This window comes from Magnolia sinica, chromosome 2 (genome assembly GCF_029962835.1).
Source record: "Magnolia sinica isolate HGM2019 chromosome 2, MsV1, whole genome shotgun sequence".
NCBI classification, from domain to species: Eukaryota; Viridiplantae; Streptophyta; class Magnoliopsida; order Magnoliales; family Magnoliaceae; genus Magnolia; species Magnolia sinica.
The window spans coordinates 130755826-130782863 of NC_080574.1; the positions used below are offsets into that span (position 1 = coordinate 130755826).

The 27038-nt window shown below is 40.4% G+C and overlaps 1 protein-coding gene across 2 annotated transcripts in view; it reads right to left on the reverse strand.

Annotated features, from left to right (window-relative positions):
- Nucleotides 1-416: 416 nt before the first annotated feature.
- LOC131237658 (KH domain-containing protein HEN4-like) overlaps nt 417-27038 on the reverse strand; it is a 29008-nt gene continuing 2386 nt past the window's right edge. Inside the window, exons 2-8 of one of the 2 annotated variants that reach the window (XM_058235548.1) lie at nt 20309-20990; nt 14931-15392; nt 14202-14447; nt 13441-13653; nt 2671-2726; nt 2449-2548; nt 417-842 (exon numbers count right to left, since the gene is read on the reverse strand). In XM_058235548.1, coding sequence (XP_058091531.1) covers nt 675-842; nt 2449-2548; nt 2671-2726; nt 13441-13653; nt 14202-14447; nt 14931-15392; nt 20309-20941 — 1878 coding nt within the window. In that variant the 5' untranslated portion in view covers nt 20942-20990 and the 3' untranslated portion in view covers nt 417-674. Of the gene's footprint in view, nt 843-2448; nt 2549-2670; nt 2743-13440; nt 13654-14201; nt 14448-14930; nt 15393-20308; nt 20991-27038 lie in introns of those variants that run through there. The other variant, XM_058235549.1, reaches the window with a different exon arrangement.

Sequence of the window (27038 nt, forward strand, 5' to 3'; positions counted from 1 at the left end):
CCTGTGTACCACATTGGCACATGTGGTGGCGTGTAGAGAAGTTGCGTGCCTTAACTCAGGCGTGCGAAAGAAAACATCAGTAGTTTTCTTTTCTTTTCTTTTTCAGATGCAATTTGATTTTCAAATGGTGTACAAGAGGCAGCAATTTTTATCATAAAAGATATGTTGACAACTTCTCAACTTTTCTAAGATCGGACGAAAACAGCCGTTTGATCAGTGTCCTACAAATATAGATAAGGAAAAAAAAAAACAACAGAAAATAAGGCTGGAATCTTCCATTGTTGGACATCTTCCAGCCATCCCCTCACTCATTAGACTAAACTAGATTGCCAAACTATGGTCAACACGCTTGGGAACCCATGCTTAAATAAACTACATTTGTCAAGAGGCTCAATACCCTATCTTGGAAAAACCCATTTCTCCCCACACGGCAAGTTTCCACACTTCTCTTTTCTCTATCAAACAGAAAGATACACATTTTCCTAGTTGCGAAAACCACACATTGTATGATTAGAAATATACAAATGTCTCAGCCAGTGCTTTACAAAATGCCTCTTCTGATCCCATTCTAGCTGATATTTTCCTTTTCTTTCAATTTTTTTTTTTTTTTTTCATTCATGGAAATGAGGATGGCTGGTCAGAAACTAGATGGAAACCTTTTGAAGATTCTTTTGCTAGTAGGATGGTGGGTTCATACCTCTTTGCGCAGCTCCACCAGAAGCTACAAAGGCCTGAAGGAGGCTTTGCGCTGCATTCATTTGCTCAGATGACCCGTGGATCTCTACAATGCATTCTGAAGCCCCTGACTGAGAATCATGTAGTTTCACTTTCGCCCCAGAAATCTGAATTCCAATGGAAAATTAGTGATCCTGGTTCAACCATCTGACTTCCAATCATGTTTGGTGAAAGTATGTAACAGGTCAACAAAAGTTTGGGCGTGCCCTAAATTGCAATTGGATCAAAAATTCATGGTAAACGAGTCAGCTACCGTTTGGGGCCAGCGCTTTTGGCAGATGGGCAAGTTTCCCTAAAACTGCATCTTGAGAGGGTGAAATTCAGACAACTTCAAGCTGAACTCAGAAGTTTTCCAGGGCAGTGAAGTATGCCCGGGCATCCCATCCACCCCAAAAGGCAGGAGCATCCGAACGGACCCTTACCTAATATTATACACCATAGCTTCTTTTTCTGAGGGCAGTACAGACCATAGCATACAACTTGGAAAAAATTGCATGGCACGAACTGCTGGCATTATCACTCCAATAAGTGCTCCTTACAGATGCAGGCCACTTTAAGTGATCATTGCCATTAATCATGGATGGGCAATGCTGAACAAACTTTTCCCACCTGACAATCTTAGCCACCCGATAATTTGCCTGCAAATTGACAGCAATGATCCATATGCAACACCAAAAGCCCACCGAACAGATAGCTGTGATAGTTTGATGGTGGGATTTTGGTCAACAACATATGGACCGCCTGTATGGAATGCTAGAACCAGATGAAAACTCCATTACTTTGAGGGCTGACCTCATATAGTACGATCCAAAATCTCAGTCCAACAAAATACGGTAACCACATCACATTCCAACTCATAACCGACACGTAACACCGCAGCATTCTTTCTTTCTTTACATTTACAAGATATTGATAAAATGGAAAAATAAATAAATAAATAAATAAAGAAGGAAAACATACCATTATGCCAAACATTTAGGGGTCATTTGGTTCCCTGGGATCTTGAAAGGGGTCAGTAATCTAGCTCCATGGAACGGATTCCCAGTGAAAGAGAATGTCCATGGTGTTTGGGTATTGGCAGAGCTATACTCAGGAATTCAGTTTGTGTTTTTGGATATTGAGAAAGAGTTGTTAGGAGAGGGGGAGGCCTTTTTATCCCTTTCAAAAATATGACTATGGACATTGAGAAAAACAAATGTTTTTGGATGGGAATCCACTTTCCAAACTTTTGCAACCCATCTTAGAGATGGGAATCAAGGTGAAAATGTTTGGGAATTGGATTCCCATGGGAATTCATTTCCCACCCTTTCCTAGGACCCAAAAATAAATTCAGCCCCTCACTAATGGAATCCATTTCTCAGAGCTGGATCCCAAGAGCCAAACAAGCCCTAAGGAAAAAGATCATCAGAATATTTAGGCAAATGATAGAATAAAATTTAACCGTTTAAGACATCTATTTGAGACTAATATAAATAAACGAGTAATAAACATTAGAAATGGGAATAAGCATTTGTTTTTCTTAACTTAGGGTGCGTTTGGCTGCACAAATATCTTGAGACTTCAAGTTTAAGCAGTCTAGTTGGGTGCAAATTTTCTTGATATTAGGTGCAACCAAACTCACACCAATGGCTTTTTTTAAAAAAAAAAAAAAAAAGAAGTAAAAATCACATTTTTCATTAATTTTTTGTTGATTGTAGTACATGTCTGGCTTACCTGACGGATATTGGAAATGTTGCTTCCACCCATTCCAAGAACAGCAGCCACTGCACTGTTTGGAATCTTAACCTCCACAGAGCTGTTAATGTTTGGGTACCTGAAGGAGCACATGAAGAGAGAGAGAGAGAGAGAGAGAGAGAGAGAGAGGCCACTTCAGTCACTATTGTAAGAATCAAAAAGTCTGAACGAGTAATTCGAGTTCCGTGGAAGTTACTATACCCAGGAGCAGGTGGCTGGACTGGATGTCCCTGAGCTTCATATCCGTGTGGACCACCCTTCAAGCAGCAACAACTATAGTTATCACAAGCAGCATAAAACTTCGACACAATTTTTTATCTATATTAGCTAAAGAAGGATGGCCCCAAGATGGAGTAAAGAGATGCAATTCAACATAAGGTGGGATTCATATAAAAGAATTATAAAGGGGTTTGCAATTTAACGCACAACTAGTTTGACAATAAGTTACCTTCCAAATAGCACATAAATTGACAATGTCGGTGTGCCATGTTTGCATGACATTAACTCATCCAAAAGGTTGGCCTCACACTGATGAACAGATGGCACAAAAATCATCCCAGTTTTTGCACTGGGGAATCTTCATGCTGGTGCTAACCTGTTGGATAGGTTGGATGTCATACACACTTGACACAGAGGGAATCATGCACTGTGGTAGGTCAATAACACTCTCATCCAACAAGTTGAGTGAGACCTCTTGTGCGTGCGCATGCATGTTGATGCAAATAAATTAAAGGTAAACGAATGGATCTTGACTCTTGAAGCAAAAGGGGGCAGTAAGCGGCTTGATCCTACGTCAATGTCAGCAAACTGAAGTGTTTGTACTGTATGCACTGAAAAGCCAATGATGATGGTAATGATCAGTGTTCGAATTATCTAGGATATTATCGAAATATCTCCGATATTATCTTTATCTCTAGCTCAGCGACACCGATAACACTGGTAGCAATATCGATAACGATAGTAGTATAAGAAATTCTAGGTATTAGCAATGTATCGCTAAGTATCGCCAACGTATCAATATTGCTAATGTAATCGTCAATATTTTCAATTATGTAAATTTTGGGTGTCACTTGTATTGCCAATGCATTAATATCACCAATATTTTCGACTATGTAAATTCTAGGTAATGCTTGTATCATAAGTGTATTGACAATATTTCAATAATATTACCAACGTATTGATATCATCAAATTTTTGTTTATTAGAAATTTTTTTATTTCAAATTTTTTCCATGGGCACATGGTTGTGTGTAGTGTTCAATTTGTCATTGATAATATTGATAATATCTCGATATTATCGATATCGCAACATGCGAGATATTGAGACCACAATCTTTCGTTTCCTTTCCAATTGTTGATAATTTCTTGGTGAAATATCATAAGTTGTTTGATATTTTGCAATATCGATGGATGTTTGGATGGAGGGTTGGATGGTTCAATTGGCCAGAGAGGATGGTTGGACTGATTTCTTACACCAACACATGCTTTTAAGGCCCTATTAAATGGAAACTTGTTGTGTATGCATTCTTTTTGTAATTTTTTTCTTTCTAAATATGCAAATATGTACATTTTAACATCTCCTAAAATTTCGCTGAAAATTTCACTGTTTATCCTATGTTTCCCTGCATTTCCGGTAATCAGCGATATTATCGGCGATATCGATATCGTTTCCATATCCCTGGCCAGCGAAACTTGTAGCGATACCAATACTTCGAACACAGGTTATGATCATATATTTTAATGACCACGTTTGGTTTACACCACAAATGTCATAATTAATATGAGGGTAAATCTTTACTAGATCTGATTTAATGGGTTAGAGGGAGGGATTCCTTCGGTTGTCCTAGGAGGAGGTGAGTTTGGACACGACAACCACAGGCCAAGGGAGATTTGTATTTCATGGATCTCAACACCCTAAATTCCATAATCAAGCAAGATTGGGCAATCCATAAAAGGTTAATTGGTCATCCTGTGAGGGAACCAACGACGAGTTGGGATGAAAGATGCCCACCATCAGGATAATTGTGTCATGGCCCTACCCTGGATAGGACTGTGAGTGTTCAAGAAATGCAGGTTCTTTACGTTTAGGCTTGGTTGAGCACATGCATTGGATGATCACATTATCTTTAATTTGGGAGACTCATCATGCTCGGAACGGATCGACTTGATCATGTACTAGCTTTGACTAGTACTTAGACTTGAGGTCATGTGTGGAGTACAAGCTCCTGGTGTTTTGTGCTTTGGCTCACCTTGCAAGGTTACATTGGTGGTTGACACGCGGGTGTAGTTGGGTATATGCTTCAAGAATGCGGTCATCGTCCTATGCTCAACATGAAAACTATTGGTCACCCCAAGGAACTTATTAGTAACTTAGATCTTAGTGTCTGGACCGTCAATCAAGTGGTTTTCTAGTTGAACCCACCACTTAAAAGGTTTCAAATGTCTAATCAAATGTTGTCAACCATTGAGTTTTTGTTTTAACCATTAAAAATGTTTTATTGTGCTCAATGGACATCTAATGGTTAAGATCTCACCTCTTAGGACAGCATGAGGTTATGGTCAAAAGTGGATGCCATTACATAGTGGAGGAAGTTGATCAATTTGGATGCATGGATAAGGAAGGTTTACAGACCTTTTTTAGTAGGGCAAATTAAAGTCTATAGAGGTGAAGAGCAACATACCTAGTGCATCCCTCTGAAACCATAATTCCTCCTTATTAGTGTTATCATATGCAATCACATATGCCATTTGGAGACCATGGACCACATATGTCATAGTGGCATATGTTGTTTTTGTACTGTTAGGCATTATGTGGTTGCAAAAAGAAGTATGTGATGACATCTCTCTCTCTCTCTCTCTCTCTCTCTCTCTCTCTCTCTCTCTCTCTCCAAGACTAATAGTTGACTTGTTAGAGTCTAATAGTCTAATACATGCAGTGTTTGAGTTGTCAGTATCGCTACAAGTTTCGCTGGACAGAGATAAAGATATAATATCGTTATCACCGATAACTGAAAATGCAGGAAAAAAGGGGGGAAACATGGAGAAAATGGTGGAATTTTTCAGTGAAACTTCAGGACATGCATGAATACACATATTTACATATTCAGGAATGAAAAAATTGCAAAAAGAATGCATTACATAATAAGTTTTCATTTAATGGGACCCAAAAAGCATGCAATGCCATAAAAAATCACTTTAATAGCAACCAGAATGAGTTTATATATTACAAATGCAGTTGGCATACAGTAATTAAGACATGTAAAAGTGAATGAACTCAAAGATGCCAAATCAAGGATGGATTGGATTATCCAATCAGTGTGGTTTTTGCATGATAGAGATGTACATCACAAATCCACTCCTACCATCTGTTTTAAAAGGCCACAATAGGACAATGTTCTAACAGTTAGGCAGATCCAAAAATTTGGTGGTGGGCCATACCACTGTTTTTAATGGTGGGCATTTAATCACACCACTGTTTCCCATAGTGTGGTCCACCTGAGATGCAGATCTGTCTCATTTTGGACTCATGCCTTAAAATTATCTATCAAAATAAATGGACGACATTGATAAAATATTTATCATTATGATGGCCCCACAGAACATCGACCCATCAATCCACGGATACAAACAAGTGGAACACACAATGGGAAACAGTGTGAATGGAACATCTACCGTTAAAAATTTCTTGGGGACCACAAAAGTTTTGGATCGAGCTTGTATTTGTGTTTTCCCTTCATCCATGTCTGTGTGATCCTATGAACAGGTTGGATGAGAAATAAACATCACTGTGGGCCTAAGAAATGTTTCAACGGTGGAAGTTATTATTCCAACTGTTTCCAATGGTATGGTCCACTTGATCTTTGGGTATGCTTAAATTTTGGTCTCAACCCCTAAAATAAGATGGAAAAACGGATGGACAGCGTGGATAGACTAGATACATTCATGGTGGGCCTAACAGAGTTTACTCAGTACCAAAGGAGCGTACTGAGTTACTCAGTACGACAGTCCAATTTCCCCGTAAAAACCGGACGCGGGTTTCCTGTGAAACCCTTTCGTAGGAAGTTCCTGCGCAAGGATTCTGGGTGGGGCCCACTGAGATGTTTGTTAGAAATCAAACCCGTCCATCCGTTTTTCGACCCCATTTGAACACATGCTACCAAAAATTAGGGGGATCCAAAACTCAAGTGGGCCATAGGAGATGAAACAGTGGGGAAAGGAATGTCTACTGTTGAAACCTTCCTAGGTTCCACCTCGCTGTTTATATGCCATCTAAACCGTTTATAAGATCATTTTCACTCAGATAAAGCGAAAACACTAAAAAAATTAGACCGTTACAAAACTTTTATAGCCATATAAATGTTTCAACGGTGGTCACTAAATATCCACTATTTCCTCTCGTGTGGCCAACTTGAGTTTTGGATCCTCCTCTTTTGTTGTCTCACGTCATAAAATGATCTTCAAAAATGGATAGAGGGGTTGGATCTCTCATAAACATCTAAGTGGGCCCCACACATAATCCTTGCGCAGGAACTTCCTGCGAAAGGGGGAAGCGGATTGCGTGTTGAGTAACTTAGTACCTTAAACGTACTGAGTAAACTCTGTGGGGTCCACCATGATATACATATTTTATCTATTGTCCATCCATTTTAATAGATAATTTGATGGTTGGATTCTAAAAATGAAATATACCCAAATCTCAGGTGGACCTCACCACGGGAAACAGTGTGAATTGAAATTCTACCGTTGAAAATTTCTTAGGGCCCACAGAAGTTTTGGATCAAGCTGATATTTGTGTTTTCCCTTCATCCATGTCTTTGTGATCTTATGAACAGGTTGGATGACAAATAAACATCACTTTCGGCCCTAGCAAGGTTTCAACAGTGGAAGTCATTATTCCCACTATTTCCTTTGGTGTGGTCCACTTGAGCTCTGGGCGTACTTATATTTTAGAATCAACCACTAAAATGATCTTTAATAACGGATGGACAGCGTGGATAACCCACATATATTCATAGTAGGCCCAACTAAGTTTACTCAGTACGATAAAAGCGTACTAACTCAGTATGCAATCCCATTTCGTGAAAGGGTTTTGCAGGAAATCTATATCCGAAAAAACCCACTCATTGTGAGGCCGTTTTCAAAATTGAAGAGGTTTTCAGAAGGGAACCCTCAAAACCCTAAATTTCCAAAACAAAATCTCTCCAAATCCCTAATCTTCGGCAGATTCTTCGCTGAAATCATCTTTAGGTTTGAAATTTTTGACGTATTTGAAGGAAAAAAGTGAAAAGTAGAGATTAGATGGCACCTACGGCACACCGATCAATCAATTGGCCCACCGCAATTTCTGTTCACCAATCCTCTTTTACGATTGGCCCTCCTCTTCTACAGGTACGGAAATCCGCAAGTTTTCCCATTTTTCCCCTTTTTTGGGATATTTTGCGTATTTACGCAACGCTCCGATGTTATCGGTCCTTTTATCGTTAAAAATGGGTTGTTTGTCACCAATTTCTCGCTAACAACTCGACTTTTCGCAAAAAATCGAAAAAATCGCCGAAAAATCGGCGATATTAGGAAGAGAAACGAAAAAAGGGAGTTTCAGTGTCGCAACTCCAGCGATACCGAAATTATCGGCGATAATTCGATAATATCACCGATAATTTAAACATTGAATACATGTAATAAATATAAAAAATTTTAATGAATTTGGTAATGAAACTATTTATTTAAAAAAAAAAAAAAAACAATTTCCTCCAGTTGTAGTATTTTTACATTATTTTTTCCATTTTTCCCTTACTTTTCCGCATGTTTTTTTATTCTAAAAAAAAAGTTTTGGGGGTTGTGCGATCGCATATGCTATTATGAGATCACATATGCGCACAACCCCCTTGGGTTGCATGCAATCACTTACGCCATTTGAGAACATTGCTCCTTGTAAATAGTCCTATCCCATTGTAGAGTAAGCATGTATTCCCCGAAGAGGCTTGGATGTCCCACCCCTAAGGATGTCTAGTATAGATAGAGAGGAGAATTAAAATAAAAAATAAAAAGAAGAAACGGATAAGTAGAAAGAGATATCTCTCTCATCCTTCATCAAACATTCATGTGTAGGGTCCACCCTATGGAAGGCTCTCAAGGTGTGCATACCCCAGCCCTAACTCGGGATTTACGTAGGTATATTTGCTCTCAGCTTTTCTGAGATAAATCAAGAAGAGACTTCCTACATTATAAGATGACATCAGACTTCTTCAACAATCATATGGCACAAATCTGAGGTCACATCCTGGCCATTGTTTTGTGTGTTTTGGAAGTTGATTATATCTAAACCAAGGCATTCAATAATGGTAAAAGTAGCCGTAATGGTCACCGTCATTATCATTATGATAGGGGTTGTAACAGTTGTTAAGGCCATTCAAAAAATAATAATAATAACAGCCCCATAAAGCGTAACAATGCCCACCATTACCATTATGGCTGTTATGTAACTGTTTTTGGATACCATGATCCTAGGGTTCTTAAAAATTGGGCTTTGAAAAGTTTTACGCTTCCATGTGTTGTTGATGTCTTAAATCTGTCAGTAATTGGGGTCTGTCGATGTCATCGACAAACCACTCGATGCCATTGACAGATGCTCGATTCCATTGAGAAAATCCATGTTGGTTGCTGGAACATTTTGGTGTTGCTATTCGATGGCATCGACCATCGATAGATCCTCGATGGGGCGCCGATGCCATCGAAGGTCTCATCGAAGATGTGTGCAAAATTGCATAAGTGCGCAAGTTGTTTCCTATTCCAGTAGTAACACTATGTATATCAAGTGTAACCGGGGAGTAAGGAGATGTATTAGGGTTTTCTAATTCGTTCCTAAGGGTTCAAGGGCATATTTAGGCTTGTGGAAAGAGATTTGAGGCTTCTTCGAATCGGTAAGCTACTATCTCTTCTAATTTCTGCTTTCATAGTACATTACTCATCACTTTGTGCCGTGGTTTTTTCCCGAAAGGGTTTTTACTCGTAAAAATTCTGATTGTTCTTGTTTGGGCTTGGTTGTGTGATTGTGTGTACTTTGCTTGATTCCACTCTGTGTGCTTCCATAGTTCCCCAACACCATGTCTTTCAAAATTTGTCAGTACAAAAGCCCTTAGATGAATTCACTGCTAGCATGCAAACCGATGATTCTACATGCTATATTCTCTGGAATGATTGTGAACCCATAGGAGTCTCAAGCATACGAAGAGAATTTTGGTAATAGAGTTATTGCCAGCACACCCTCTTCCACTCCCATACATGTGTGTCTCTGTGTGTGCGCGCGCGCTGTGACAAATGATGCAGCAGTTTTGGGAAACCCCAAAACTGGAGCTCCTAGTTGAAAAACACATCACATCATGATGTCTGAGATTTTGAACAAGCCAAACTCTTTCCATAGACAACATTCCAGGTTACTAGGAAGAAAGGGAGAAAAAGAACCTGACCAATGCGCTATTTAAAGCCATAACACCCAACATTTAAATGGGTTTTTAATATGGAAACATCAACAAACAAGAGAATGAGAAGTTTGGGTATAAGACGGCATTGACTAGAAAATGGAGTAAAATAACCAGGATCTTCCACTGGGACATCCACTGATATGACAGGGGTCATCATATTAAGTCTGGATAATTGAACCATCAGTGCCGCTGGTATGGACGATTACCAGCAAACTGCCATATGGAAAAATGGTACTAGAAATTCGGGTCTTGATACAGTTTGAGTTTTGCAAGGGGGGGCGGGGGAATCATCACAGAAATGGAAATGCCAATAGACCAGAGAACAGGAAGTTTAGGTTTAATATGTTGGCATTAACACATAAAACAGAGTAAAGGGAACAGCTATATATGGAGATAATATGTACTCCTGTCTGTAAGGAAAAGCTATTGTGAAATGTTTTCGCCGTAGTTATTATGCAAACAGTTGAAGATGGGTCCTGCATGGTGTGTGCAGATAGAGTTGTACACGAGCCGAACTGTGTCGAGCTTGGCCCGGCTCGGCCAGCAGGCTACCCCAGCTCGAACTCGGCTCAGCTTGGTCTTCAAATCTGACTGGCCAGCTCGAGCCAAGTTCGAATTCAAGCCTACAAGCTGAGTTTGAGTTTAGGTTTTAATATATATATATATATATACACACAAAATATTATTAAGTGAACCCGATCCGAGTCAAATCGATTCGAACTGAGTCAAGTTTCGAGCCGAGTCGAGTCGAGCTTTTCCAAGTCGGAGTCGAGCGAGTTAACCGAGCTAACTTGGTTCATGTACAGCTCTATGTGTGCATGACATCCTACATGACCTGTGCATGACATCCGACCTATCCAACTGGTGCACTCCACCATGGAAACGAGATGCCCCAAAAATCAGGCCCATCCAACCATAGGGTCGGCCACAACATGGGAAACAGTGAAAAAATGCCCAAGAGCCTACAATTTCAAGTGGCAGGGCCCACCTGACCATTGCATTGGGCTGATTTTGGGGCGTCCAATCATGTGGGGTGCATGGTATATAAACACCACGTTGGGCCCCATGCAACAAAAAAACAATGACAAAATGCCCACATATATACAAATTCATGTGGTGGGACCCACCTAGTGACTGGATTAGACTGATATTTTTAGTGGGAATTCACCACAGTGGATAAGCCTGATGCACGAGTTGGATGACATCCACACATCCTACATGGTGTGTGCATGACATGCACTGTTTTCACTGTAGTTATAGTGCAAACAGTTGAAAATGTGTCCTGCATGGTGTGTACATGACATCCTATATGGTGTGTGCATGACATCCCACATGGTGTGTGCATGACATTCAACCCATGAACAGGTACACTCCACCATGAAAATGTGGCCCAAAAATCAGGCCAATCCAACAATTAGGTGGACCACACTATGGAAAACAGTGATTAAATGCCGAAGAGCCTACAAATTCAAGTGGCAGGGCCCACCTGACCATTGGATTGGGCTGGTTTTGGGGTATCCAAACATGTGGAGCGCCCCTGATGCACTGGTTAGATGCATATAAACACCACGCTGACCCCACACCACCAAAAAAACAGAAAAAATGCCCATATATATACAAGTTCAGTTGGTGGGGCCCAACTGATGATTGGATTAGGCTGATATTTTTAGTGCGAATTCATCATGGTAGGCACACCTGATGCACGAGTTGGATGACATACACACATCCGTGGGCCTCATACTCAATTTGGGAATTTTCTACAGCAGGTGCCCCGGCCCATTGTTTCCCATGGTGTGGCACACCTGATTATTGGATTGAGTGATTTTTGTGGACCCATAAAGTTATTGGGAGCACTAGATGGATGGGTTGGCTGTCACGCACACACCACATGGGGCACACCAACAAAATTTAAAATAGGTTAAAATTGTGTCCATAGAAACAACAATACATGTATGCTACCAAACAGATCTACGAGCATTGTGGGTGAGGGGTGTGCATGCGTGTTGACAAATGATTGAGACATTGAAAAGGGAAATGAGTTGCCAATGTACGACCTCTTGTTACTGTGTACTTGGCTACAGTATCGGCAACCCCATTAGCCTCTCTCAAAACATGGTAAGAAATATACATGAAGAGAAGTGCAAAAGCCTCTTATTTCTTTAATAGAAGCCTCCAGAGCTCTAAATCATTTTAAATAGCGGTTTCAAAGTCAGACTTGCTTGGAGACTGAAACCGGTACGACTCCCCCAACTAGTCCCATTTTGGTCCTTGCTGTTCCATTTTAGTAAGGTGATTCGTTCCATTGCCCACTGAAACTGGGATCAATTGGCAAGTCAACTCAGTTTTTACTGATGTTTAGAACCAAGTTTCAAACTTCTCAAAGCAGCCCACTTGATCTCATTGGTAAGTCTCCTTCGACAACCAATGGACCTAAAAGATAAGAAGACAAACCATGATGCAGGGCTATTGCTTCCCCTTCACTGCATCCCTAGTCCCTATGAGGCACAAAAGCCATTCTAACCTCCCCTCTTTCATCTCTATTCACACCTCTCATATCAGTGGGAATGAAATATCTCCCTCATATTATTCATGCTCGTTTGAAGGAAAAAGAGAACTCTTTGAGAGAGAGAGAGAGAGAGAGAGAGAGAGAGTTTAATTCATTTAACGAAAAAGAAAGAAATTTCCCTTCTGGATTTACAAATTATTGGAGTTTAAAACTTTAATGCAATTAGGCAAGTATTTTCTTTAAAAAAAAAAAAAAAAATGTTTGCTAACTATAGTATGGACAATTGGACATGGTGCATCAAGATATTCTTCACACTTGGATGCGTCTTTGAGATGCATCCAGACCCAATATTTCATACGTAAGTGCATGTGTAGAATGCTCTGCAAGACACTCCTAGGAGTTTACAGGGGAAAACAACACAATTTGATGATCTGATAAATGCAAGAAATGTAAAATGACTAAAGTACAATGATCAGCTTGAAATCTCTTCCTATATAAACCAAACAATGATTTTACATTCTAGAATATATATATGAGAATGAAACTACATATTAGATACGAGGCTCGACTCCTGCAATAATTCACCATCACTGAAGACATAGTGGTGACTCTTCAATTATACACATGGCATAGTTGTACCGCAATATAGACCATCCAAATCGTTGACCCAATTGTGGATACAACATAATCTTAAAATACACTAAGAAGATGATGCATCTGATTGTGGCCCTGGAACCTGGACCACTCACTATTTAACTTCTAACCATCCATTTGAAAACCATCAATTGGATGGTCAGCCTTGCTTGTGATTTAGAGATATGCTCCCTCTACAACACGTCCCACAATTCGGATGGTGTGGATAGCTGCATCTGAGTACCAGAAGTGAGAAGCATGACCGGATGAGTCACGATTATTTTCAAAGCGGTGGTGAACTACAGTAGGAGTTCAGTTTCATATACGTATATTAGCTGAACAAACAAGGTACCTTCAAATGATCAAAACTGCCAGAGCCCCCAGGCCCTATCATGCCAGGGGGAGGAAGCTCTCTTCCAGAGAAGTTTCCTGGAGGTGCAGCTCCCCGAATTGGACCTGCAGGTACAGGATTTACTGCAGCATTTGCACCTCGAAGAGTTCTCTCCCTAAGTCTTGATGCAATCTCTGACAGGGCATCTTTAGCAACACCCATATTTCCAGATATCTACATGATTGAATTTGAAAGTCAGTACAAAGTTACAAACTCTCGAGGACCAAAAAGCTTGGTGATCATACAGGGAATTATATGATCCAAATGATATAAATATGTAAATATATATGTCATCCTCAGGTTGTTTGTACAAGTGGGGCAAATACTTTGGTAATCCATACTGTTGATCTGATGGACCCCACAATGGATGGACCACGGCCCCACACTCAGTCCTCAATTGATCAAATTCTAATCCTTCCATCGGTAACCTCCAAACAAATGCACCAGCAGTCCACATTCAACTGGAAAAAAAAAAAAAAAAACACGAAGGTAGGAATTAGGATGGATATGATTTTCCACTCCAGGAGATTTCAAGGCATGTTCCATCCATGATGGGGCCCATTTAGACCAATGGTCTGTATCATTAAATCATGGGCCGCACTTGTACCAAATAAAATCCAAAGGACCATATAATTCTTGAGAAGGTATGGACATCAAGATTAAAGCAACTTTTGGTAACTGAGGAAACAACATGGTATAAGGAATGATGCCAACCACATCACCTGCACAAGCTCTTCATCTGCAGATGCGCAGTTTGGCTTATCATTCTTGGAGTAAACACGTATGTCTGCTTGTGTTCTCCTTCTCATCTCCGTAATTACGTGACCACCTTGTCCGAGGAGGCAGCCAACCTTACTTGATGGAACAAGAAGCCTTGTACTGACGATACCTTTCTCCGTGATTTCACTAGTTCTGCTCTGAAGCTGAAGAATGGCCTGAATAGTTGGAGATCGTGGGTCCCATGGAGCCTGAAAATGTTTCAGTTAAAGAGTGAGTACCAACGTGTTTATGAGCATAACTTTGATAGATTCATATCAAACCCATGGGCTCAACATGGCATATTATAAGAGCTATGGGCTGCTCATCAGGTAAGGCCCGCTGTGTCTATGTCCTGGACAAAGATTAGGCCAGTTCACAAAATCCGTGGTCCACAATGTCATAAAAATGGATGATAAAAAAGTTGACAGTAGTGCATATTCAACATATGCATGTGTAATCATTGGACTATCCTTATTTTTAGGCCAGGTTACATGCACAATAGGGCTCACAGATAAAAGGCCCAGATCTCACATGTGTGCAGCAAGCAGGTTTGGTGAGTAGAGATGTAAGAGAATTAGAGAAACCATCTCATCTCTCACCAGGCACAAATAGAAAGAGCTTTAGAAAAAGACATACAGAGAAAAATCATTGCATAAAACTTAAATGAAAACAGGTGTCAAGGTAAAGTTTACTTCTGTAGCGGAGACAATAATAACACGCTCTTCTGCATTCGGAACTGCATTCTCTACTTGAATGTTAGCGCCCGTCTCTTTCTCCAACTGTTTTACATTACTGCCTCCCTTGCCAATCACCCCACCAGTTTTCTCAACGGGGCACAAAATTTTCATAGAAAACTGAGCTGCTTCCCCATCATTTCGAGCAGGAATGCCATTGAAACCACCAGTGGGGAATGGAGGTGCTTCATTCCTGTATCCTCCAAACCATGGCATTGGGGGTGCTCCATGGGCACCAGAGTTTTGATTAGACCACATCGGATTGCCTTGTGGCGGCATAGGTGGCATGGGAGCACCAGATGGATATAAACCATGGGGACCAGTGGGTAAAGGAGGAGGGTTTTCTTTACGAGGGTTTTGGTGCAACAAGGTGGAAACTTCATATAGAGCCTTCTTCACCACATTCAGTGTGCCGGATATCTGAAAAGAGTGATCCAAAATTAGGGCTTCTTTTCTTTTGAATGTTATCCAAAATAGAGTTTATTGGGATGATAAAGACAATCAAAGAGTTCACAGAACCAATCACCCAGAGTCAGTGCCAGAATCAAACACCAATCATAAACTAAATGATGGAGAATAAAAATAAAAAAAAAACACTAAACAGAATGATTCTGTAATACATAGGAGGTAGAAGCACAAGAGTTCACTAATTGTTCAAAATGATAGTCTTCGATGATTACACCTTTTGGTGATCCAATTTATCCATATGGCTGGTCCTTGGTAGATGGGAGAAAACCCCAAATCTCCCCTGTCAAATGAACCCGACCATCCAAACTTGCTCCCTAAACGTGAACCATTGGTTGTAAACTTGTAATTGTTCATTTTCATCAGATTACTAGGATCGTCCAATAGGAGAAATATTAGGGACAACCCATCCGATAATGAAACCAACCATATTAACGCCCTAGGTCAGTAAAAGGTGGGTCCCACCTTGGTCAGTGCATTCCAGGTCAAACAAAACAACAGTTGTTTCTCTTGATAAAGCATCATATATACCTATTTAATAAGATCCCAAACAGGTTCCAGAAGAAATGAATTGCTTAAGCAACTAAACTAAACTTGGTGCTACCAGCAACTCCAATACTTTTATTTTGTAAATCCTAAGCTAATCATCTCAATAATGCAGAATAGACAAACAAACTCATCAGCAAAATTCCGGCAAGAAATAATAAAATAGGAGTCACCACTAGAGAACAAATCTCAAATCTACAGAAAGGATGAGTCTGTAGAGCTACATAACCCAAACGTCAAATTGATGACTTTCGCCATATGACTCCACGTAAGGTCTAGCTTCCAGAGATTCAAGGGCCTCGTTTATGGGGAGGGAAGGTCTGAGGCACCCATTTCCACTGGCACAAGCATGCCGTCTCTACCAATATGGGATTTAAATTTTCAAGATTAGAGCTCTTCGCCAATAATCCCCATAACAATAGCAAAATAATTAATCACCTGTGTACGGAAGATGCGGAATTGATTGATCACCTTTTCATTCATTGTATTTTGTCCATAAGGTGTGTGACTCTTTCCTTTCTACTCTTCATTCAGCTTGGGTTATGCCGAGTTAGATCGCAGACTTGTTTTGGGCTTGGCACGGAGGCAGGGTGAGTAAACAGGGGAAAGCTTTGTGGCATCTGCTATTTCTTGTGGTGCTTTCGCCCATATGGGATGAGTGTAACAAGAGATGCTTCTGAAATAGGAAATTTTCATATGAGGAGGTCATTAGGGAAGTCAAATGTAATGCTTTGGGTTGGGCTTCTGTTGTAAAGGCAGTTAATCCTGCCAATGTCTCGTCTATCTTTGAGTTGTAGAATTGGGTCATATTATTTTGCACTTTTTACGCCTCTCTAACAAATTTTTTGTTATCTCTCACAAAAAAAAAAAAAAAAAACAGAATAAGAGAGTAATAATAACTGTGAGTGTATTCAAATGAGTGCTCCTTGCATTGTGGTGATCCTTTAGAGCACTATATTTTTGGAGATATTTCTGAAATGTTGTTGTATCTTTTTTACTTCTCTCTTTAACCTGGGTGTATCTCTTGTAGCTGAAGACAATTATAAACAAAGCATCTTTGATGGAGTAGGATGATCAAATTCTCTCCATTCCTCCTTCCTCATGTCCCACAAGTGAGAAGGGAATAACAAAAAGAAATAAATGTGAACTCCATTTATAATGTGCAATAGTTCCTACAAAGGGTCTTTATTAGATATCTAAGGAAGAACACTGTTCCCCGCTACAATGGTCAGCAGACACCTCGTTGGGTGAACCTGTACCAAGCATCTAAGGAAGATTTCTGAAGCACTTGAATCCCCGCAGTCTACTTTTTGCTGTGTTTGGGGTTCTCCAACTCTCTTTCTCTGTAATGGGTTGCATGGAAGGTTGACCTCAACTAGAGATGTGAAGGAGGAAGTGCCTCACAATGCTCCCCACTGCAATGGCTAGTAGACACCTTACGGGTGAAACCATACCAAGGTGAAGCTCTTGACTCCATATGCTCCACCCTTTGAGGTGGCTAAAGGGGATGGAAAATCCTATGGGTTGGAATGACTAAGGGTGTAGAGTGATGTAGAGATGACAAGGGCAGGGTGAGGTTTTCTTTTTCTTTCTTTTCTTTCTATTTATTTGTTTATTTTCTATGTATAGGCTAAGGGTGATACAGAGAAGCTAAGAGTGGTGAAAGGCGGAGTAGGGTGGTTGATGATGGTGTAGAATGGTCTCAAGTGGTGTGTAGGGTCGCATAGAGAGGTGTAGGATGGTGTAAAGTGGCTAAGGGTAGCTGAGGATGGCTAGAGATGCTAAGAGTGGCTAAGGGTAGGGCTAGAGATGCTGTGGGCGGCTAAGAGTAGGGTTAGAGATGCTACAGGTGGCTAAAGGGCTAGAAAGACTAGGGTGCATAAGGGAAGGGCTAGAGAGGGTTCTCCTCCAAACAAGGCTTGTTCATAATGGAGGGAAGAGTGCCTTATTTATAGATGGGAGAGGGGCATTTTGGGAATTATGAAAAATAGTGAGGCGGAAATGTTTTATTGCACATGATATCATAATACCCCTTTTTTAAATAGAGAAAGGGTAATTCGGTAAATGGCCAAGAAAAGGGTAGGCTTTATAGGGGAGAGAGTATATCATAATGATGTCATGCATGATGTGGAAATCCAATTCTCATGCATACAACACAACTCATTGCTTACAAATGTGGGTCGTCGCGTGTGCACAGGCACGTGTTGGCTAACACATGTGGACAGTGATCGAATTCCACCGTGTGCAACGCTACTCATTACTGACACATGGGTCATCACTTGTGCATGGATGCATGCGTGGACTAACACATGTGGGCGCAGGGAACCAATTCCTGTGTCCTTGACCTTTTCTCATGGATTAGTTTAGGGGATTTGATAGGTCATGAGGCTTGAGTAGAGACGAGAGTAGGAGGTGGCCCTCCTGTTCTGTTCCAGGCAAATGGTTTTGTTGACTTTCGAGTCAGGTACAACATACGGGCTTGCTAGTGCCCCAAATGCACCCCTTGAAAACATCTCTATACACATTCACATGTAGACATCCAATGCATGTAACGTGTAGGACCAACCATATGGATGATCTGACAAAAGATTCAGGTACTTTGAATATCAGATATGCCACACAGTACATGTGTATAAAAACAATGGGCAACCTGAGCTTTTCAGACCATCCACTATTTTCATACACATTTGGCCTACCTGATAGTTGAACGGCCTGTGTTTTTGGCCAAATGATCTAAACAGTAATTCTGCCTAGACGTCCAACACACGTCGCTTGCACATAAGGTAGCATCTATAGGCGCTTGTGGAGCTAGCAAACCTCAATAAATGTAATTGCATCCAAATGACATATAAGGCAGCATTGTGAGTGACAGCAAGCATCTAGAACAAGTGACCAAGGAGCATAAAGGTGCACCAAAAATGAAAATGGGCAGAACTAACATATGCTTGCTAACCTTTTCCTTTTCTGTTTTCTTCTTCTACTACTTTTTGTTCTTTTCTTCTTCTTTTCCTTCTTTTTTTGTGTGTAAGTGGTATGCATGCTAACTAGATACTCCTGATAGAACAAGTGACCAAGGAGCATAAAGGTGCACCAAAAATGAAAATGGGCAGAACTAACATATGCTTGCTAACCTTTTCCTTTTCTGTTTTCTTCTTCTACTACTTTTTGTTCTTTTCTTCTTCTTCTTCTTCTTCTTCTTTTGTGTGTGAGTGGTATGCATGCTAACTAGATACTCCTGACAATCACAATGAGGACAACTATAGGGTCCTGAGGCATCAGAATGTGTATGGTGTCCTGATGCCAACGTTGGTTATACAGTCGTTTGATTTAATTGTTCCTAAATGGTGATGCACCAAAAATTTCCACATTGTAAGCTCCTAGACATCCAACCTTTGGACCTCTGAAATATTGCATTTTTTTCACAACCGTCTCTATTGAGACAAGATATCAGAGGGTTAGGATCTTTTCCAATCCAGGAGGTTTTCGGGCATCCCCCCCATCAGGTGGGGCCCTTTAGATTGATGATCCGGGACACAAAATTGTGACACCAACTTGTACAGATTGCGCACATCATGGCATCATAGGGTCCTGATTCACTGGGACAACTATTTCCTAACCAAAAATACAATCCTGCAATCCTATTCTGTAAAGTTGAGCCTACAATATTCAACTTAGCCAGATACTTTGACAGACCACGACAAAGATATAAAAAATAATAATAATAAAATTATTAAATTATTAAAAAAAAAAAAAAATCATAAAAGCAACAGTTACTAGAGAGTGATCTCAATGTAGAACTTAGAACCAAGGATTTAAATAGCGGGTTGGGAGTGTCTCCCCTGAGGACTGAAACTGGAACAGATCTCCCTCACTTTTCTGTTTCAGTCCGGTGATTCATTTTGCTGCAGACAAAAACCAACACGAGACTTGGACGAAACAGGGTCAAATCAGATGATTTTCTAAATGATGATAAATTGAGAATAACTATAATGAAACTCAAAACTACGTCAACAGAAGACCACAGCTAAAGTGGATCGGATTTCTTGCATGCACCCTCTGGGCACATCTGCTGTCATGAGGGAAGCAGCAAGTGCACCTGCACAACTCCCATTATATTTCTCATAGGCAAAAGGCAGGTTATTGTGCCATGCATTATCCACTCAAAGGCAACAAGAGTAGCAATTTGGACAAAGTCAACTTGCAATTTTCTACATTAGAATTAGATTCTTCTAAATTTTCATAAATAAATAAATAAATAACAATATATATATATAGAAAACCATAGAAAAAATGCACACAACAAAGATGAAAAAGCAAGATATTACCTGCACTAATTCATCAGTGATCATTGCGCCGCTTGGAAGATGCTCCATGGGCAGAATACGGATGGTCGCACCAGTTTCACTTCGCAATTTCTGAATAATGCCTCCCCCTTTACCAAGAAGACACCCGACTTGATTGTTTGGCACTAGAAGCCGAGCCATGAAAAGATCGTCATGTTCATCAGTTTCATGTGTCAATCCCCCGTATTGATCTTCTTCCACAACAATCCTATCATGAACCCTCAAGAGAGCGTCTTGGGCAGCACAATGGGGCTCCATGAGCTCGTGTTCTTTCTCAGTGAGCTCGCCATTCTCAGAATCTTTACCCACACCAAATTTTCTTGTTGGAGAGCTAAAAATAATGATTACTCTCTCATCCACACCAGGAATGGTTTCAGCAACCCGAATCTTTGCACCGGTCTCATCTCTAAGGGTGTTGATTATGCTCCCACCTTTTCCAATAACCCCGCCAATCTTCTTCCCAGGGCAAAGAATACGGTAAATGGTATCAATAGATTTCGGAAGTGCAGTACTATGGTCGCGTGTAGAATTGTGCCTTTTGCTTTTTCCGTTATTCTTTCTATTGTCAAATTGTGAGTGAGGTCGTTTACCAAAATGTGGCTTGCCACGATTCATGTTGTTATAGAAAAAATTGTGTAATACAATGGTTGGGCAAGATCAAAGCCTGAGAACAAATGGAGAAGTCACAGGAATAAGTATATAGAGTAAATTAATAGAGGAAAGAAGTAAATGAGCCATGCAGCACACAAGACATCCAAATTTACTCCATATACTTGTTTTTTTGGGTCTAAAAATCTTTACTTGAGCTTTGCCAAGCCCACACGCACATGGATCCTCGTCCATCCGCACAGAACCAGCGTGACATAGTGGTCACCACAATGTCGATGCCCTGGCCCAAAACATAGGCTGGTCCAATCATTAGGTAGGAGATGGCCATGAACATTGAATGCAGATCATTTTCCAGAATTTGCTAGCCATCCATTTTTTGTTCTCTTGCAATGTGAGCCCACCTGATGATTAAACCACTCTGAACTTCTGCCTAGGTTATTTGTCATGGTGGGGCTCACCTGATGGATGGCTCGGATCTCCACCATGCGTGCGGCCCATGCCTGTGCGTGGATGTGCTGGGATCCACAAGCGTGTGGACTTATGCTTAGCAAAACCCTCTTTTACCTATATGAATCTATTTGCAAATTTAAATGCACGTGCACAAATGAAATACAACAGAAAATGCAAAAAGGCATACAAGCACAATACCCACATAGGTGTTTATATCCACTAACATCCACACCTAATGCCAATTACAACACCTACTACACACAGTAGCGAGATTATTTGAAGAGGCACCTAGTGCCAATTCATGGGAAGCAGGCAATAGCATACAGAGAAAGAAGGGAAACACGTGACAGTGTTGAACCAGCTATGGGAGAATCAGATTTCGGCGAAGAATTGAACCCAAGAAGATTAAACTAGGAAAGATTTGTGTTATACAAGCGTTCTACAAACCTCTTATTCATTTGTCGTTAACTGGAAGAATGCTTCTTTTTAGGGATTGACACTAATGCGCAGAAAAATTCAAAGCAGCTTCGCCGTGGGAGGCGATTGATGCTTTGGAGAAAATAAGAACTTCCAAAAGGCAAGAAAACAATTAGGTGTAAATGGGTCTTTCTTTAAATGGATATTGCAAATGGGCATAAATGGATCTTCGAAAAGAGAGGTTTAGAATGTCTTGGGCAAGAGGTACAAGACATGCTAGCATTAGTCTAACCCTACCTAACTCTTGTTATTATTGCCATGATGAGAATCATAGGCACCAGTTCTGCCCGAAGCTCTTGGCCAAACAAAAGGGCCACAGCTGCTAAGGCAGCATGGGAAGCCTCTATCTCGACTAACTCAGAGGTTCCCACTAATCTAAAGAGTGATGAGGCTCCAAAAGACCTATTCAGGCGGTGGTGAACAGGAATCGGTAAAGGTATTTCTCTGACCGAAGTCAAGAAATATTCTACTACGCGTAGAGATGTTTGATGCTTCAGTTAGAGTGACTCCAACATGGTGACTGGATCTCCTCCCTATGAACATGCACAGCTTTTTGACTTGTTGACTGTTGAAAACTTCAACGTTCAACAGTCTCAAACTGAAATAATAGCACATTTACAAGTTGACAATAACAATTCTATCAAATGTGGAGTTCATTCCTAACTCTCGCTCCAACTTTATTTGCCTATGAAAGATTTCTACACTTCTCCCAACTAGAAATCTTGGCTCAAAACATTATGTCATAGGAGGTATTACACAATATTCGGTCCGACTTTGATGCAGGACATGAAATTCAAATATGATGTGCGAGCTTTCAGGCTTAAGATCATGTTAGTTCAGAAACAATTACACAAATTCCATACCCCACATGAAAGTCCAAACATTCAATTAAGGAGAATCTATGCGGGTCCAAGCCTACACATGTTAGGGCTGGATCAATAAAAATTATGAACCAAACGATACTCAAAGATAAGAAATAATCATCCACACATGCACAGTAATCAATCCCAAATCCAAGGGATTCACTAATTTCAACTCAAGGAACCGTATGGTCGAAAAAAAAAAAAAGGTAAACAAATTTAAGGTAATGCAATCTAGGGTTAGGGTTTATGAAAATAGGTATGAAAAGGGGAAAATAAAAGAAAACCTAAACCGGGAGACAAATCCCACGAGCGGACAACGGGCCAGGGCCTGACGCATGTGTGCACTAGCCTAGCCGCACGTGCGAGCAGGTCCCACACTCGAAAACCGATTCCTTGGCCCTGGTCGGCCAGGGGTGAGCTCCAAACCCCCAAAGTTTCAGGGCGATCCGATCTACGGGCTGTGCACAGTGCTCCACCGAAGTTTCGACCCTCCTGCAGGGCCAAATTTTGGAAACTGGCTGTAGGGAGAAGATCTGCTGCAAAACTAATGGATTCGAGGTGAGGATGGCTATAGAATGTGAGATATATGGATGGAAGTGGGTAGGGGCGGATGGGTATGACTTCGCACCACGGTAGTTAGCCCTTCGAAAAGGGAGGGCTTCGCACCCATTTGAATTTTTCCACAACTCAAAAACTCTGAGAGTAGAAAAAAAAAACTTACAAGAATTTTTATTAAACTTCAATAAATCAAAAGAACTACAAGGGGTACCTATTTATAGGGAAAACTCTATACCCCAAAACTCGCGTCATGTGCGCAACCTATTACTTAGCGATGAAGTAAACCAAAACAAAAACTAACCAAAGTAATCTAAAGCGTTCATGATATTCTAAATAACATAAATAATCAAAATCTAAAATATGAACTTAATCCGACTAGTGGGCCCCGATCATGAGATCACATGATGGGCTTTACTTGATTATCGGGCCCACTCTAATGAACCAAAACTCCGTCTTCTAACTAGGAGACTCTCTTTGGACGTCATCATCAAGCCAGATCGATGGTGGGCCCCTCCATCTCCTTCCGTACATGCGTAGGGGGCAGCGTACATGCACGTGTGCGCGTGATGTCCCCATCAGACTTCCGAATACAATATGTTCTGATTTCAGTTTGTACAAGTGGGGCCCATGGAAGGTATTACATAATGGTGTTGTAACCAAGGTTTCGGCCCCATTGCGGAGCCATTACAAAGCTTTTACGGGGCTGTTATGGGTCATCTTTCCATAACAGCCGTTACCACCGTTTCAGCCCCATAACGCATAACAGTGGTACCATTAAGTTACGGCTATAACAGAACCGTTTTGGCATGCCTTGGCTGTAACTAATGGCGGGAGATTCTAAAAGATATGAGGATCCCAAATATGTAATTCTTCTTCTTCTTCTTCTTTTTGGAACAAGTATTTGATGGTGTCAAAGGCCATTCTTTGTAAGAATGTTGTTTGTTGCGCAATGTCACCTTAACTTGTTGAAAGGAAATCAAAATAGGCCCTAATCGAACACAGTATGTGTTGGTGGATTAGGGCCCATTACATATAAATGCAATAAAAAGATGGAAAATTTGGAAAAAAAATAAAATTAATGTGATGGTTTACTCCTTCCGATATTTTCCAAAATGGTCTACTTTGCTTTAATTCATCTAATCCTTCTCAAATTTTGTGTTATGATCTTTACAATACCTATATCTAGATAAAAACGAGTTCCTAAGTTTCCTTCATGATTGAAATGCAAAATAAGCAGAAAATGAGAAAAAAAAAAAAATTTGAAAGCACACACCAAAGTGGGCCCTTTATGGCTGTTATCGGGTTGAAACAGTTGTATCGGCCTTGCTGTGGTGCCAAATGCAAGGTGTAACGCCCAATACAGCCCCCTTTCTTTAACAAATCGATTCACACCCATATCGCAATAAAGGGATGATCATTTCCTTTACATATCAATTGATAAGGCTGATACATAATTAATTTTTAAACATGAGCCCCCTATTTTTCAATGATCCAAAACATTGATATGATAGGGCCCATCATGGATGACCATACATCAAAAATACCCCAGGGTCTAGATTGAACATTTGGATCACTTTTATGGTCTAGATTGATCTAATGGGACACCAGAGGTCTTAATATCCATCCTGAACCAAATTAGTAGTCTTTTAATTAGTTGTTGGAGTTAGAGCTAATGATGACTTGCAAAACAAATTTCCCTTCGTATTTGCATCAATTATTTCGGTTGCATTGTTCGGGTACTAAATGTTGTATGAATGACACAAAATTGGTCCCACTTGGAAGCCTATTAATTCAGCTTTCAAATGAGCCCGAGTGTGATTCCAAAACCATTTGAGTGTGGTGATAGTATTCATTTTTAATATGTTAGTGAAATAAATTATTAGGATTAGAAGTAATGGAAGGTAAGGATTATATTTAGAGCTGGGCACCAGACGACTCGACTCGTCCAACTCATTCAGACCCGACTCGATCCGAACCAAATGGGTGAGTCGTTCCAAACCGAGTAGGCTTCGCCCAATCCGAACTCAAACCAAGTCAAGTTCAAGTTATCTAGTAACTCGACCCGACTCGACCCAAAACTTGATCCGGTCAAACTCGACTCGGATTCAGGTATATACATAATAAAAAACCCTAATTTTTAAGTATCTCTAACCCTTTATGTCACACCCGACCTTACCTCAACCCGATCCCAAACTCTTTCTTCCTCCCTCTTCCTCCTCTCCTTCCAAACCCGGCAACCACCCACCACCATCACCACCCTCCTCCTCATCTCTCTCTCCTCTCTACTCCCTCCCACCCTCCCCTTCCAAGTCCAGTAGCCACTCACCACCATCAGCACCCTCCTCCTCTCTCTTTCTCTCCTCTCCACTCCCTCATCTCTCGATCTGAATCGGTGCCAACTCGAACCGACCCAGTACTTTTTACCAGGTCAGACTCGGTCCGGATTAGTCCAGGCCAGACCCAGATTCAGATCGGTTCAGGCATGCTCGACTTGGTACAGAGTCGAGTCGAGTTCGGGTTAGGCCTATTTCAAAATCGGATAGAGTCGGGTCAGCCCTAACTCGGTCCAACTCAAATCGATGCCCAACTCTAATTATATTAGGATTTCTCTTACTTTAAGAAAGAATACGCGCATGCAGGCGTGCACACAAACATGTAAAGAATCTTTTTCGTTACAGTTATATGATGGGGAAAAAAAATAAAAGATATATTTTTTAAGGTTACAACATGTATTTTCCACAATAGTGGGAAGGGCAGGGATCAAGGTGTCCCGTATCGGTATCGGTTGGCGTAACGGTGACCTCCAAAACCGATACGGATACGGGGTCGTAACGGCGATACGGGGGCGTAACAGGGTAAAAATTTTTTTTTGCCAAAAAAATATAAAAAAATATGTATTAAATCCGGAATATTCTAAGCATTCCAAATATGCATTCATTTATAAATTGGAACATGTTTATGGTGGTGTAACGGTCCACTCTTTGGTGAGAAGCTGTATCGGACTGTCTGATTAATTTTTAAACCAAGTAACCTGAATTTTGACTACAAAATGTATATATTTAATTTTCTAAATATCTAATTTATATACTTAACAATTTAATATCTTTCTCCTAGTAGTTCTTTAAAAAAATGAAATTAAATTTAGGTAGATGGCGTTGCCAATTTCGGTCTGACTTGGAGGACCAATCAATGCCCCAAATTAGCCTCAAATTCATGCAATTTATTGATATGAACCCACTTATGTATTAGTGGACATTTATTGGATAGTGAATCATGAAAAAAACCAAAAGGCCCTATTTTAAAAAATAAGAGTACACCGAATAACAAATAAAAACTATTCAAATAATTTGATTTTGGCATTGTGAGTTAGCAATTGCAGTTTATAATTTAATTAGTAAATTTTAAATTAATATGTCTTTGGTACAATTTTTTATGGCCTCAAATTAGGTGAGACTTGGATTGTGAAGTGTAGCACACATGTCAAATTTTTTTGGGCCCCACGCATGATGAATGTGTTATATCTAAACCGTCCATTCATTTGACGAGATTGTCTTAAGACTTGACATGAAAAATAATACAAATCTAATTATCAAGTGGACCACACTGCAAAAAGCAATGGGGGATTGAACGTCTACCATTGAAAACTTTTTTGGGCTCACATGACTTTTAGATCAATATAAAATTTGTTTTTCCTTTTCATTCGGGTCTTTTTGACCGTATGAACAGATTGGATGGAAAATAAATGTTACGGTGGG